The 16,857-nt window shown below is 37.4% G+C and overlaps 2 protein-coding genes across 3 annotated transcripts in view; both read left to right on the top strand.

Moving 5' to 3' along the window:
- The window catches only part of LOC145999678 (uncharacterized), a 102,002-nt gene that overhangs the window by 64,012 nt on the left and 21,133 nt on the right, over window positions 1-16,857 (top strand). Inside the window, exon 4 of one of the 2 annotated variants that reach the window (XM_083136881.1) lies at window positions 8,837-8,884. The exons of the other annotated variant lie outside the window; for it this stretch is intronic. Within the exon in view, the coding sequence (XP_082993007.1) occupies window positions 8,837-8,884 (48 nt within the window). The remainder of the gene's footprint in view (window positions 1-8,836; window positions 8,885-16,857) is intronic. 2 annotated transcript variants of the gene reach the window in all.
- On the top strand, window positions 8,901-16,678 carry LOC145999720 (uncharacterized). Its single transcript, XM_083137001.1, has 2 exons — window positions 8,901-9,993; window positions 16,623-16,678. Exons 1-2 carry the CDS (start codon window positions 9,069-9,071, stop codon window positions 16,676-16,678), a joined length of 981 nt encoding a protein of 326 aa, XP_082993127.1. The 5' UTR covers window positions 8,901-9,068.

Below are 16,857 nucleotides of genomic sequence, written 5' to 3'. Positions count from 1 at the left end.
AATGTAAACAATGATTTACATGCCCTTAACAAGTGGCTCACTGCAAATGGGCTCGCAATTAATCAGAATAAATGCGTATACACAATTTTAGGCTCTAACTATTATCTTGAAAAGTAAATTATGACACAATCAACATCAAAATTAGAAACCAAAATATAATTTATGCATCAACGTTTAAAAATCTATACCTTACTTTCGATCCATTTTTTTTCCTGGTTAGCGCATATCTCAGCACAGTGCACGAAAGCACTAACAATAATCAGATCACTCTACAGGAGAAGAGAGACTTTTTCACTAGAGAAACTACATTATATCTCATCGAAACCCTGTAAGAACAGGTCTGCCAACCTCGAAACAAAACAATAGCACACTATTAAAATTTGGAACACCCTTTAGAATTCAGTGTCTTCTGCATTCATCTGAGCAAAAATTTTACCTGTGGTTTTAGGAAATCAAAAATGCTTTCAAGTAGAAACGTGGTGTGGTGCAAGGAAATTATTCTACATTTCTTTGCAGACAATGAATTCACTATAATATTTAGTATAAAAATCAGCAATTTCAACTGACATATTAACGTGAAATTAACTTAAAAATTAAAAATTATACGTCTGATAGAAAATTTACAAAGGACAAAAATTAATTTCCTGGTTGGATGTAGAAGTTGGAATAATGTATGGAGTGGACAATTTCCTGGCTTCTCCTCAATCCCCATTCAATTTGAACCCTGATTGCATATATGTAACAAGAATGCATACATCGATTAACTGACAGAGTCCGGACTAGCCCAGCAGGCAACATTCCGGTGCTCCCTCCTGAAAACATTATTTCGTGCCCTTCTTTTTCCCTCTCAAACAGTTACAGATATAGCTATTTCCTCCTGGACTTACAAATAACAAAGTGTGACTGAGGAGTGTGGCACGTACTGCCCAAAGACAGACTGCAAAGGATTAGTAAGAATGAGGAAAAAATAACACTAATGTAGTTGACGCTGATTGGACAGTGCCGTCTACATCAGTCAGTTCATGAGAAGATTCCCAGAGGAGGGGGGAAGGGATGCAGGGGGTCAGGGGACGACCATTCTCCAGATTTTGGAGCTGGTAGGAAGTTTTCCAGTCCATCAGTGTCCTTGTGCAAGTGCGTGTGTGTGTGGGTGTTGAATTGTGTTTTGGCAGGTGTAAGGAGAAAAGGTTCTACTGTGCATAGTGAAGTGCGTGAAATTGTCGGCAAAGTAATTGATTTCTGCGATCGTGAATCTGAAGAAAAGCAATTTTTGATACCAGTTACACAGAGTACCAAGTGTGCATCTGCAGCAACAGTTTTGTCGGAGTCGACAATCAAAGAAATTTGGAAAACAACAGAATTGCAACTACAGTCAATGAAAAAATTTCAGTCACCGTAAGTACTAGTTGTTACTACCTTTTCTAAGCTGTTGCATCAATTAAAATCCTTAAGTAAAGAAACTAACTTATTGAGAGTCATATTTTTGCAGACAGCCAAATGGTTTTTTGTGTGTGTGTCTGCAAAGAGAGAGTCAAAAATCTGCCATGGGAAAATATCATTCTTGTTATACAGCCTGAATCAAGATTAACAATAATATTGTTCTTCCTTTGCAAAATTATTCCCCCCCCCCCTTTTTTTTAAGTCGAAGGATAGGACTTTTCACATGATGTGCAAAAGAATTGGGTCCTTGAAACTAGGCTTACAACCTGAAGTATATTTGTCACGTGTTGTTTCAGAAACTTTCGATTGAAAGAAATGATCAACAATGTCGATACAAAACAATGAGCCCGGAAATTTTCATGCCAAAGCTAGACCGACCAAATAGTGTTTACCATTGTTGGAATTTGAATTTTTGTACATTGTAAGTGCAAATAAACGGTCTCTGCTTTCACAATTATTTTTCTTCTTTGTCATTTTCTTCTAATGCCAGTGCTGTAACAGCCCATTTCATCGTTGAAAATCTCTTAAATGTTGTAGTCAGTACAATCGGCATGCTCTTTATACTGTGACGTTTTTTTTTTTTTTGGGGGGGGGGGGAGTGCAAATTCAAACTATTTAATATAAATCTTGCATGCATAAAACACTTCACCTGCTTTGCACAACTCTGAAGAGCTGGTACGCCGTGCGTCCTTCATTTGTCTGTGAGAAGTTGCCGGTAGAGGACCTTACGCTCGCACTTCATAGTTTTCTCCCTACTGCAAGAATGTGAGCACAGTTCAACCGGCGCGTGCATTGTGCAAGTTACGTGCGAGAAGCATCGCGGTTGGCATGATTAGCTATGGGGGGGGAATATTGGGTTAAGTTTTACTCGCCTGATTTAAAACTTTTATTCTTCGTATAAAAATAGTAATATACCGACGGAGCAAGAACAGCATTTGAAAAGAACAAATTCTAACGTGACGACTATTGTATGATTGCGATTACGCAAGCAGAATAGAGCTTAATTGTGTTTCTTCGTTTGGCACCAGGACTTTTACTTATTGTAATTTACTGATTGCAAGTGAGTGGCAGTTTGGTTCATGTCACGAGGAAGTGTCGAATGGTGACTATTACGTGTCGCTAAGAAACATTGTACGAGTGCCTCATTATACTCGTTCTGGTGGTTTAATTGAACATTTTGTCAGCAGACAGTTTCGACGGAGAAGAGAATCCACGAGTCAAGCATGTAACTATATCAGAAGAGGTTACAGACACGACCAGAAGCATTGACGTTCTAACGAGACTAGATGTTCCAAAGACCAAAGAAGAGAATCTACGAGTCAAGCACGTAACTATTGGGAAGAGGTTACTAGGAATGTGAGCGGTTCTTCTAAGTTTCATTAGATGTCGGAACCCATTCCTGTTCTTTGATGCAATTCCAGAAGGAAGTACCTAGTCCGACAATGACTTCTGACGTTTGAGGAAGGCGTGATTAAAGTTTCTGTTCATCGATTAATGTCTTGAAACGTAATATTGCGGAAGTGAGGGCAGACTGGTAGAAAGGGGATCATATTTGAGAGCATCAAAAGGACAACGATTGGCAATTTAATTCTTGTGATTGCTATATTTAAAAGGGATCCAAGTAAATCGAATGACTGTCAAAAAACGTAGTTCAAAAACTGTTTTGAATGTTATTGTGAATATTTAGGATGAAAGAGGATCGTAATTGATGGCTCATTATTTGTGAAACTTTAAATGTTGTATTTGAGTTTTTGTTAATGCTGGACGTTAGTTACGTACAATTGGGAATGATGTACTTTGTTATTGTTATCGGCAGTCAATCTTTGTTGCGCCGTCTGTCGAAATAAACCAACACAAAACGTTAATTTATTGTACATTAATTAACCTGAACAATCTATTGTACTTGCGAATGGCTTATTGTATAAAAGATAATCTCGGGGGGGATATTTCTTATTGATTGAAATTAGCACCTTACAAAGTAGCTTAACGAACGTATTTCTGCTTTGACTAAAAGAATAGGGTGTGACGCATCTTGGGAAGCAACGGCAAAATTAATATTAATATTTGATTGCTTGTAATTTTGTGCACTCCTGGTGGAATATTATAGTATTCTTTCGGCCACATGTAAATGATTGGTTGCTGGATCTCGACAATGAGACTGAAGTGATTCGTTACCACATTTCGCATGCTTCAATTCACATTATAAAAGTATAAAAAGTATAAAACTTACGTGAGTGACAATAGTCGTGACAATCCTTGCAAACGACGTTTCGCGAAGATATGCTTCGCTTCTTCAGGTTTTCTTATCAGTAAATAAAATACTTCATCATATATATATAAATAAATCCAGGATTAGGTAAAATAGGGTATTAGGATATAGAATGTAAAATTACATGACGTTAGAAGTGCCATATAGGCTAGGAGATAATTTTAAAAGAACGGTGTACCCATACTACCATACAGAATAAATGACTACTGTAGCGTACGAGTGCTACATCACTTCCAATGTGAACTCCACAGATTCCGAAGGAGCGTGAGTCACTTCCAGCGTGACAAGGAATTTAACAAACCCTTCACTGTATTTTCCCCATCGTTTAAACATTTTGATCCATGTTTCATCCAAGTTGCCGTCATCCCTATTTAGTTTTTTCCCCCCTATCAACACAAATATTTGCAGCCTCGTGAACATTCGTATCGGGTTGTTTATGAACTCTTTTTACCACTTCCCTTTTTCTAATGTTATGTTTCAATTCCAGAATATGCTCTGAAAGCCCAATCTTCAGTGATTGTTCCTTTATATCCTTGTCATGCTCATCCCAGCGAGTTCCCATGCTTCTTCCGGTTTGTCCATTATATGCTTTACTACAGGAACAAGTTATCCTATACATGCCCTTCTCATGTCTGACCTCTTTTTGCCCCTTTCCATCCTTTTTGTATTCTGTGAAATACTCCTCTATATATAATAAACTAAATAGGGATGACGGCAACTTGGATGAAACATGGATCAAAATGTTTAAACGATGGGGAAAAAACAGTGAAGAGTCTGTTAAATTCCTTGTCATGCCGGAAGTCACTCACGCTGCTTCAGAATCTGTGGAGTTCACATTGGAAGGGATGTAGCACTCGTACGCTACAGTAGTCATTCATTCTGCATGGTAGTATGGGTACACTTCTTTTTTAATTATCTCCTAGCCTATATGGCAGTTTTAACATCATGTAATTTTACATTCTATATCCCAATACCTTTTTTTTACCTAATCCTGGATTTATTTATGTATATGAAAATTCTGAATGTACTCATACTTCAAATACTGTGCACAGCTTAGTAACCTTGGTTGGTTGGGTTGTTAATTCAATCACTATCCTCTGGGTCACCTTCCTCCTTTGCTATATTTACATCACCCACCTTCCACATTACAATACCAAAAAAATCTGTTTACTATGACAAGAAACTAACACCTTTCATCGAGACCAATGCATGTTTCTTACCCAGTGTGCACTTCCTCAACCCTAATAGTGGAGTCGCCTGTCGCTACCTCACTTCGCTTCCAGCAGGGATCATGTCCTTAGTGGTGAGCTGCACAAGCCTTTTACAACCCTTCACCTGAAGGGCACCTGCCATATCTGTGAGAACTTGCACCTTGGTGAAGCCTATACCCCCTTGACCCTCAGAATAAATAACCACCATTCTTGAACCCAAAACTGTGACCTCACTGTTGCCACCCACACCAATAGCCAAAACACCACCTTTAACACCTTTCTGTGTGGCCATTATCCACTTATTACCCTGTTACCGCTGGTGATGGGAAATAGCATACATATCAGGCATGCATGCCATTATACCCCAGACTCAACCTAGCCACAATAAATGCCTGCCACCCTTTCCCTGCCCCGCCTGAACTCCACCCACCACCTAACATGCAGTAAACACTGTTAATAACAAAGGGCAAAAAGCACCTTCAAATCAACACCCATTATCTATCTCTTCTTTCTGGATACACTGATGTATGGATGGATGCTTCTTCAATAGTCTGTGTTTCTGCTTTGTGAACATGCTGCCAAACTACAAAATATCATTATAACTTCTAATTTTTGGTAAGTGTTTACTGTGTCCTATCTCATACACAGTCATGCATATACATATATAGGGTGTTTTTTTAGAGTGATAGAACTTTGAATTGAAATAAAACACATAAAAAAATAAGTTTGAAGCCAATTGTGTTTTCATTTTAAAGATAACTTTCTGACATTTACTTTTTGAAAATAATTTCCGACATATGTCCACCACGACTAGCTGTGATGAACCGGATTCGATCAGTCCAATTCTGAACCACTTTTTCAAGTAATTGGGGACGTATGTCGTTAATAACACGAGTTATGTTGGCTTCCAAAGCGTCAATTGTTGCTGGTTTATCAGCATAAACCAGAGACTAGATATCCCAAAGAAAATAATCCAGTGGCGTTAGGTCCCATGATCTTGTGAGTCCAATTCACTGACAGCACCGATATTTCCGAAGTGCTCTATACGTTTGGCGAACAGAACATTGATTTTGGAAATATATTTCCACAATTTGTAAACATTGTTGCAGCGTCAGTCTTTCCATGATCATTTGCCAATGCTCACTGATATGAAATCACAAAACAACATGTCATCAAAACAAAACAAATGACAGCTATCCCTATTGAAAGTTCTATCACTCTTAAAAAAACACCCTTTATATACACACCCAAAATTTACGGTAGGAGATAGTTATTTAATTAATGAGATATCATGTAAAGAAACTTGAGATTCTACTCTTTTTTTTTTTTGTTTGGGTTCAATTATAGAACCGCACAAATCAAGATGGATGCATTTGGTGATTCCTACAATAGGTTGCAACAATTAATATCTGCTGCAGTGCCATTCCAAACAATAAATCCGCTTATTAAAACTGATACAAGGATGAGAAAATTTCCATTATAAAAATGTGGAAAACAATAATTTTCTGTGTAATATGATGACCCACAGTGGGCCAAGCCCCACAACCCCCCTCCCTCTTAATTTCACCCATGCTTCCATACATGTACTGTATGTGTTATAAATTATGTTTTTAAGCAGCACCATTTAATAGTTGATGCCAATCCATTAATGCATATCCTGAAACTAGATGAAGCATCCCCCAGCCAGGAACTTTCACTTCATGCATTGGCTAATGCAGTAAGAGATAAGCACACCGGACAAAAAATTAGACCCTGCAAGAATATTGTACCTAATAGTTGACTGAGCGAATCACTAGCAATTCACCATGGCATGAACTCTCTTAAGTCTGTGAATGTGGGTCACATTGAGTGCAAGCCACTCAGTTGTTCCCACAGATTCTCAATAGGATTGAGATCTGGCTAATTTGCTGGTCAGGGAAGATGGGAGATCTCCTCTGCATGTGCGTCGTACCATGCAATGACAGTTTTGGCCTTATGCACATGATAGTTGTCATCCTGAAAAATTGGCATGTCTACAGTTGGTTTATTACGTTGGACAAATGGCAACACCTTATTGTCCAGAAGTCTAATGGTTTAGCTGTGCTGGTTTAAGTGGATAGTGACTTCAACCAGAATTATATGTATGTGAAGCAACCTAGAACATCACCGACCCACCACCTGCTTGTACCTTGAAAACAGTCCTCATGGAAGGCTTCATGCGGTTGGTGGTGCACTCTACATCGGACATCATTATTGTAGATTTTTTGTAACCCATCACATCTAGTTTTCTCAGAAAACAGCAATATATTAACTGCATTCATTTGACAATAAAATGTATAGTTTCATTATTTTCCCAATAGATGTTTCAGATTGTGGTAAAATACTGATTTTCTACAATACAAATCCAATTTTGAACTATAAATGTACATAGAATTGTATGTATTTAATCTATCTTCCACTTTCACATGACACAGAGGCATGAAAATTGTATGGACTTTGATTACATAGTTTTATTTTTTTTAATCCCTCATGAAAATTTCCTTCACAAAATGTCCAATATACAATGTTATGATATGGTGGGTTGATTGAACTCGGTCATGTGGAGAAAAATCCTGAAAACCTGACATGATGGGAATAAATTTATGTAATTTCCATCATCATCATCATTCATATTCCTTCCATAATCAGTTAATGATTTGCAACCAACCAAAATTTCCATTGTATAAATGTATTTTGTTGCATTCTGTAATAGGTGTAATGGAACGTTGAATATGAGAATTTGTCCTTACATGATGGGAGAAGAATTGAATGTTATGTGCGTGATCACCATTCAAAATATTTCCATAATCAGTTATTTGTTTGTAAGCAACCACAATTTCCCTTGTAGAAATTTATTTTGGTGCTTTCTGTAATAGGTGTTATCGAATGGCAAAAATGAGAATTTTGATTGTGAAATGTGAAATGTCCTGACGTGATGGGATAAAATGGATGCCGTTTGTGTGATCAGCATTCAAAATACTACTAGAAGCACCTATTGGTTTGTAAACAACTGAAATTTCCCTTGTGTAAATTTCTTTTGGTGCTTTCTGTAATAGGTGTAATGGAATGGCAAAGTTGTGAATTTGTCTTGACATCACAGGAAGAGAAATGAATGTCATGTGCATGATCACCATTCAAAATACTTCCATAATCAGTTATTGGTTTTTAAGCAACCAAAATTTCCCTTGTAGAAATTTCTTTTGGTGCTTTCTGTAATAGGTGTAATCGAATGTCAAATACCAGAATTTTGATTGTGAAATTGTGAAAAGTCCTGACGTGATGGGATAAAATGGATGTCATTTGTGTGATCAGCATTCAAAATACTACTAGAATCACCTATTAGTTTGCAAACATCTGAAATTTCCGTAGTATGAATTTATTTTGTTGCATTATGTAATAAATGTTATGTAATGGAGATTTGAGAATTTTAATTGTGAAATTGTGAAAAATCTTGTCCTGATGCAAGAAAAAAATGGATGTAATTTTTGTGATCAACTTCAAAAATAATTTCACAATCACTTATTGATTTGAAAACAACTTACATTTCCCTTTTGATGTGTTATGTAATAAATATAATGTAATTCTGAATATGAGAATTTTGATTGTGAAAAACTCGGACGTGATGGAAAAAAAAATAACGTTATTTTTGAGAACAGCATTCAAAATACTTCCAGAAACACCTATTGATTTGAAGACATCCACACTTCTTTCTCAAAATGTCGACCCGAATATGTTTGCCGAAGTTGAAAGAAAATTTTGTTCAACCGATTACATATTTACATTTTTTAAAATATGTATTCACTGACATTCTAGGCTACTATCCTTTCTTTTCAATGATCTCCACATCTCTGTAATTAGGAAGCAAAACTACGTTTTTATACTATTCTTCTTTTTTCAGATATCAGAAGAAGAATTATGTGGATAGACAGAGCCAAGATGTCCCAAGGTCAGTTCCCAATTTCCTAGTACCCTCACAAAAATTAAGTGAAGATGAGCAGCCACAAGATAATACAGAATGTGTCAATAGAGAAAGCAATTTTGAATCTGAACCTTCACCAAAATATTCCAAAACCAAGTTGGATATTGAGGATTCAAAGTGTGATAACAGCAGAAGTCAATGTTTTTGTTCCATGTGCAAGAAAGTTATTTCTGATAAAGGAATTCTCCACACAAAGAAACTTTGTAATCGCTCAGTTTCCAAGAAAAAATTGATTAATGAAGATAACGTTAATATGCATAAAAGGTTTCACACTAAAGAGAAACCTTTCAAGTGTTCAATTTGCAACAAAGATTTCGCCCGGAAAGATAACTTTAATATTCACATGAGGACTCACACCAAAGAGAAACCTTTCCAGTGTTCAATTTGTTACAAAGATTTTACCCGGAAAGATAAGTTGAATATTCACATGAGGACTCACACCAAAGAGAAACCCTTCAGTTGTTCAATTTGTGGCAAACATTTTACTAATAAGTATCACCTTAATATGCACACGAGAGTTCACACCAAGGAGAGGCCTTTTAAGTGTTCGATTTGCAGCAAAGATTTTGTCCGAAAAGATAACTTTAATATTCATATGAAGGTTCACACCAAAGAGAAACCTTTCAATTGTTCAATTTGTAAAAAACATTTTCCTCGTAAATATCACCTTAACATGCACATGAGAGTTCACACCAAAGAGAGGCCTTTCAAATGTTCAATTTGCAATAAAGATTTTGCCCAGAAAAAAGCTCTTCATGTGCATGTGAGGATTCACACTGAAGAGAAACCTTTTAAGTGTGCAATATGTGACAAACATTTTGCTCAAAAACAAGATCTTATTGTTCATGTGAGGGCTCACACCAGAGAGAAGCCTTTTAAGTGTTCAATTTGTGACAAGCAATTTTCTCGTAAATATCACCTTAATATACATATGAGACTTCACACCAAAGAGAGGCCTTTTGAGTGTTTGATTTGCAACAAAGATTTTGCCCGGAAAGATAATTTTAATAATCATTTGAAAGTTCACACCAAAGAGAAACCTTTCAATTGTTCAATTTGTGAAAAACCTTTTCCTCGTAAATATTACCTTAATATACACATGAGAGTTCACACCAAAGAGAGGCCTTTTAAGTGTTCAATTTGCAATAAAGATTTTGCCCAGAAAGGATCTCTTCATGTGCATGTGAGGATTCACACCAAAGAGAAACCTTTTAAGTGTGCAATTTGCAACAAAGATTTTACTCAAAGTGGACATCTTACTGAGCATGTGAGGCTTCACTGCAAAGGGAAACCTTTTTAAGTGTTCAATTCACAACAATGATTTTCCTCTTAAATGAGATCTTAGTGTTCATTTGAGAATTCACTCTGAAGAGAAGCCTTTAAGAGTTCGATTTGAGCAGAGATTTTTAAACAGAACTGCATTCCGAATACAGCAAAGAGAAACCTTTTCATTGTTCAAATTGTTACCAAGTGTTTACCCTTAAAAGTAACCTTAATAAACATGTGAGTCTTCACAGCAAAGAGAGGCATTTCCATTGGTGACAAGAGATTTTGCCTGTTAAGATATGAGGACACACGCAAAAGAGAAACCCTATAGTTGTTAAATTTTCCATATATTCTGTGCCCCTGTACTACATGACAAATTGATACTTTTTCTTCTATGATGATAATGCTGTAAGTACCGCAAAATATCAACGATTTATTTTCGTGTGTTAAGTGTATACTGTCTCCTTCATCATTTGTGTGATGTGTGTGTGTGTGTGTGTGTGTGTGTGTGTATAAAGAGCAAAGAAGGAGAAAGGAAATACTCACCAGACAGTGAAAAAAATCGAATTTTTGCAGACTCTATCGCTGCATCATCAGTCTTAGGAGAAAGACAGAACTTCTGACTCCGTGGGGTGAGTGTCTGGTACAGGTGTTTCCTTTCTCCTTCTTTTCTTTTTATTTAGCCCTTTGAACCCTCCTTGCTTATATATATATATATATATACAGGGTGTTTCAGAGTGACCCAGACACTACCTTTTTCTCGAGAATGGGAGATCGTATCAAGTTGAAACAAAAAAAATACACCACTAAGTTGGGGCCAAAGAATCCGTAGAAAGTATTTGCAACAGCCCGAAAGCCACCCTTTGTGGTTTTAGTGCGGGCACATGCCCCGTTCGTGCAATTTTCAAATGGGAAGGGCATGATTGGAATGCAGATTCGGAAATGCAGGGGAAAAATACGATTGTCATATGAAACATTTGTCTGTACCACCTACCGTTTTCCCTTTCCCCCCCCAGGTTACGCCTACGCTTACCTTCACACATAGTGAACAGAAATTTTGAATATTAAACCTCAAAACATATTGTACTTCAGACTTTGTGCTAAATACATAAGTATTTTTAATAAGATTATCTTTTAATGCAAATGATTTTTTTATCACCCTGTCTCTGAACCGCCCATCCCAATTTTTCCATCAAGCATTAGTACCCACTCTCAGCTACCTGTATATAAAATTTGGGTGAAATTGAAGGGGGGGCATTGCACGAAATTCGCTCTTGAAGTTAGTCATTTATTTTTCTAAAAAAATACATGAAACTATACATAAAATACATGATTATTGATACACTGATCAGAAATTTTATTTAAATGAAAGTTTACACTATCCTGAGCAAAAGAAATCAAACTTGAAGTTTCTACGGCAAACCTGAGAGAAGATACTATAATTTATAACCTAATGCGTGTCATTCAAAGTGGAGCCGCATGTGGCGTACAGGGAGATTTTTAAAATCGCGTAATTTCTGAACCCCTTGACCAATCTAAAAAAAAGTTGTCATTTTTGTAATCAGCATGAAAAGTTTTATTAGTATACTGAATTTTATCAAAATCGGAGATGGTGGGTGACATTTTCACAAAATTCTGGATGATTTGACATGGAATGACCCCTACAGAAAAGAACAAAACCGGAAACTCCACATTTCACCCTCTGAAAAGCACCCCCCTCATCTGGCTGTGGCCACTATGTTGACTTCAGAGCTCTGAGGTATGGCTGAGAGCCATGCGCGTGCATCCACCTGTATGTCATTCCACCATGGGGTGGCATGATCTGACAATGGTAGTGAACCAGTAACCATTTAGAAACCTTGTCACGAATAAACAGCTGTTCCGCTGGCATTCTTTGTACAGGATCTTATGTACTCTGTCCAGTGTTTGTGTTTTTGCTAATTATGTACGTAATTCCTCACTTTGGAACACCAACTTCAGGGGTCGGAATTGTTTTGGTCGCCATTTTGAAATCAGTCAATGGATTACAAAATCATATTTGCATCCTTTTCACGTTTTCTGTGACCTTTAAAACGAGGTATTACTCGACCCCCCTTGTCATTTGAAATTTTCGAGTTCTTCCCTAACTTTAGACCCCCTTTTTTGGGTCACGAAGTTTCATCCTTTTTTAGTCCCGCAGTCATCATGTGGCATATTGTTATAAGCTTGTGTCCTGCACTTTCCGAAACTGTTATGGTGCTGCACTTATCTTAATTGTTAAGCTCGGTATACTCAATTTGGCTCACCTTTCTTTTTTTGCAAAACCATTTTCTACACGGAAAACGGTAGGTGGTACAGACAAATGTTTCACATGGCAATCATATTTTTTCCCCGCCTTTCCGAATCTTCATTCCAATCATGCCCTTCCCATTTGAAAATTGCACGAACGGGGCATGTGCCCGCACTAAAACCACAAAGGGTGGCCTTTGGGCTGTTGCAAATACTTTCTACGGATTCTTTGGGCCCAACTTAGTGGTGTATTTTTTTGTTTCAACTTGATACGATCTCCCGTTCTCGAGAAAAAGGTAGTGTCTGGGTCGCTCTGAAACACCCTGCACATGAGACAGTAAGCACGTTCCATGATTGAAGAAAAGTTTGGTATTTCGAAGTTATGGCCTCATTGTCACATGTAGGTAGAAAGTAAGGAGTTAAACAAAAGTGTAGAGGCACAGAATACTGATGACAGCGTCTGTCTGCACAGTGGTTCCAGAAACCAGTGATAGAATGGGTTATACAAGAAGATCCTTTCACCAGTGTTTACTGGTGGGTGGATTGTGGTTAGGGAGGGAATGGGAAAATACTTATTGGGTGGATAGGTTGAGTCCAGGGGGTATGGTGGCGTGCATTCCTGAAATGTAGGCCCTTTCCCATCGCCTGCGGGTGGAGGTGTCAGTGTGCTGGTTTAATAAATGTATTATGGCTACATGGAAACAGTTGTTGAAGGTGGTGTTGTGGCTGTTGGTGTGGGTGGCGATGGTGAAGTCGGAGTTTTGGGTGGAGGCACTGTGGTTATTTCAGGGGGGTAGAGGTTTCACTCAAGTAGAAGTAACCACATCATGACACAGATGAGGGTGTATATTAGGTTGGAGTGAAGGGTGAAGGGTGAATTCACCATCTGGGGTCGGGATCTGGAGGGTGGAGGAGGTGATGAGTATGAGGCAGGTCTTGCACTTGGGTTTGTTGCACTTGTATGCATGCTCTGTACCATTCTGCAGACAAAATTGAATTGCAATGGGACTTGGCTGGATGCAGTAAAGCAAAATGGTAAAATTTTTAAAGTTCCTCTTCATCCCAACGCAAGTTTCGCAATTATATCAAGAAAAGAAAACGTAAGCGGGCCATATTTTCTGTTTGTATCAACACTTGATTGCTCTCAAGTTACTTTACTCTGATCGTGAAATTAAACAATATGCTTTTGCAGTCATTTCAGACAAATTTCAAGGAAAAATATACGTTATTTTAAACAGTAAATAACAATGACACGATATATGGAAAGAAGGAAAAATGAAAAAATATTTATCATTGTTCACCTCGTTGTGCATGCTTCTTTATTATTATTATTATGGAAACAGGATTTATGAATTGATTCTCCCGTCTTGCCGCATACTTTCACTTGCATTGCAACACATTTTACAAGCAAATATTCGTTAGCACAGCCATGTTACAACTGCTGAACTACAATCCATGTCCGCTGATTGGAGAAAATTCATGGGTTAACTTTGACCACAAATCGCTGGGACTTAATCTCAGTTCAACTTTTATACAACACAAAATCAGAGTTCAGCGTGACTGCAGATCCATTGAACATTTCCACTCAATTTTTTTTACAGCAATTTTAAACACTACACCCTGGAAAAATGACCCCTACAACTTCTCGCATTTTTCTGCGTTCAGTTTAAAGCCAAAATGAGACTTTCAAAGTTGTGAGGCTAGCGTTTCTCTCAAAACACGCTCAGTATTGTTCAAATATTCAAAATGTTATTGTCTATTGTCTTAATAAAGTGAGTAAGCAATAACCATTTCAAGATAGCTACTTGGATGTTATGTACAAACGAATTCAAAGGCAACACTAAAATGGAAATGCAATATTTACATCTTGTCATTTTCACATTTTTAAAGGAAATTGAAAAATAATTGTTTCCCGTCATTCCCCTCAAATTCCTACCTCTCCTCTGTAATAAATTCTGATGCTCATATTTTGAAATTCGAAAGGTGTAGCATAATTCACTTACAGTAGTTTCCGGAGTGAAAATAAACTTTCTTTAAGTTCCCTAGTATCCATTTTTAAGATAACACATTAAATATATGCTGCACAAAGCTTGAAACCTAACTTACGGTGAAGGTAATTCTAGTTATATCTAGCACACTATCCATCAATGTTCATTTTTTTTTCAACAAGAAAATTAAGGAAGTACATGTTACAGCTGCGGTAGCTCAGTCGTTAGGGCATCCGAGTACCATGCGAGAGACCCTGATTCGATCCCTGGCTGGGGAGGTCCGGGACTTTTCAACCTGTTCAAATGGATCCGGTGCCCACCCAGCATCATATAAAGTGGATACCTGGAGGAAACTCTTGGGGGGAAAGGCAGCTGGGGGCATGGTGCTGATCACATCATCCCAGTTCGGCCGAGATCAAGAAAGTGTGGGGCCCTAACTCCACACCCCCTAGGTGCAAAAGCACAGGGGAGCACTTTACTTTTTTTTTTTTATGTTCACTTGACAGATTCAGCCAATCATTTTTAAACAACATGAGCCACACTCTTAGTTTTCTTCTGGTAGTCAACTCCCCTCACAAAATGTATTTTCCATAAGATATGGACAGTTGATATGAGTCATATTTTACATGACGTCACTACTTGAAAAATATGACATTAAGGTACCATTTTCAATGTCTGTTTCCAAGTTCAATTACAGGCATGGCTAACACGACAGTCTAAAACATTTAATTAAAATAGCCATGATTTAGCTATTTAAGTAAGTTATACATGATTGTTTATGTTATCTCTGACCTAAATCTTCTTATGTAGATGTCACTCTTGACTGATGCATGTTTTCTAACTAGGAATTTAATCATATGCGATGGTGATTATTTCGAGGATAATAAAAATGTTCGAAGGCACTAAAATCTCTCAACTAAGCACCGAAAGATACAAAGCGCAATTTATTTTAATTGTTATTATTTTCTTGGGCACCATGTGTCGCCTCAGTCGAATATGACCGTGTACATTTTTAATGTAGCATTGCAAAATCTGTACGTACATTAATCATTGCAATTCACAAAGATCGAAACATATGGAGGAGATTTGTTTTCATTTTGGATATCAAGATTAACTATTTTCGAATTTCGTTTGCAATTAGAAAAATATTTGAAGAATATAAGTCAATTTCAAATGTAATTATTGTATGTAGAAGTTGTAAAAGCTATGAGAGAAAAATGGTGGATTTCTAGATCATGGACGGAAACAGACGTTGCTAGGGAGCATGAAAAGGACATTTTGACCACTTGAAAAAGGCTAAGTGAGCATCTTGTGCTCTCGCCAACGTGGTTCGCTTATTTGGAAAGTTTTCAACGTAATGTTACGTGTGCATTGGCTCTAATATAGTGTATATATTGGATAAGGGGGGGCACAGGGGACGAGGTCCTCCAACCACCTCTCACCTCGCACTCAAATACACCTTCTCTCCCAGCGTAGTTCCCGTAGCCTGCAGTTCTTGTTTGGAGTTTTAGCTGGGAGCAGTCGTGTCCCTCGATTGATTGATTGATTTGATGTTTTAAGTCCACTTTATGCACAGTAAGGCTAATCAGGACTGGACCTACAGTTTAAAGTGGGATCCGAACCACTATGTGCCTCCACCGGGTATCGAACCCAGGACCCCTTGATTGTTGTGCCCCTCGAGAAGAAAAGGGTGTACTGAGGATTGATGAGAGGTTCAGTAATCTTGGTTCCTAATATTAAACCCAAGGTGTGTTTCTATTCAGACATGAGAACTTGAGGAGATATCCTTGATAATAATAAATGATATACATGACATAGAATTTAAAATTATAAAATACAAGAATAACATAAAAGAAAAATCATAAAAGTAAGAATAAGATATAATATAATAGAGTAAAAGAAGAAAGAAGGAGAGAATATACTTATATGTTTTAAGGTCCTTAGACCATGAATTTTCTGAAACCAGCAGGTTAACTTGTGTACAATACAATTATGGATGGAGATATGAATTTCACAATGTACATTGAGTAAGAAGTATTTATGTGAGAATCGCTTTTAGATGAAGCGAGATTATTTTAGTGAAACTGTCCTTAGACCAGTTGTTCCCAAAATAAAAGTGGAATCTTTTTAAGAGCAGGACATCCGAAAAATGGATGTTCCTTAGTTCCTTCTTCTTACCGCAGAATTGGAACTGGAGCTGCAACCTGGCATCCTCTTCCTTGTTTTGTATCAGAGATGAGGTGATCCCATTTACTTTCTTCTCATCTTGGGTAAGATCCTTGGTCACTCTCGACATTCAATGGGTATTCAGTCCTACTCAATATCTTCTTATGGCTTCTTCTTCTTTCACCAAATAAACTCACTCAACACTGTATCCTTTGTGTGATGTATCCTTTTAAGTTCAGATAGGATTACATC

This window comes from Lepisma saccharinum, chromosome 15 (genome assembly GCF_977018435.1).
Source record: "Lepisma saccharinum chromosome 15, izLepSacc3.1, whole genome shotgun sequence".
NCBI lineage: Eukaryota > Metazoa > Arthropoda > Insecta > Zygentoma > Lepismatidae > Lepisma > Lepisma saccharinum.
Note: the sequence above shows the minus strand (reverse complement) of the source record. Positions and strands in the feature narration are given on the sequence as shown.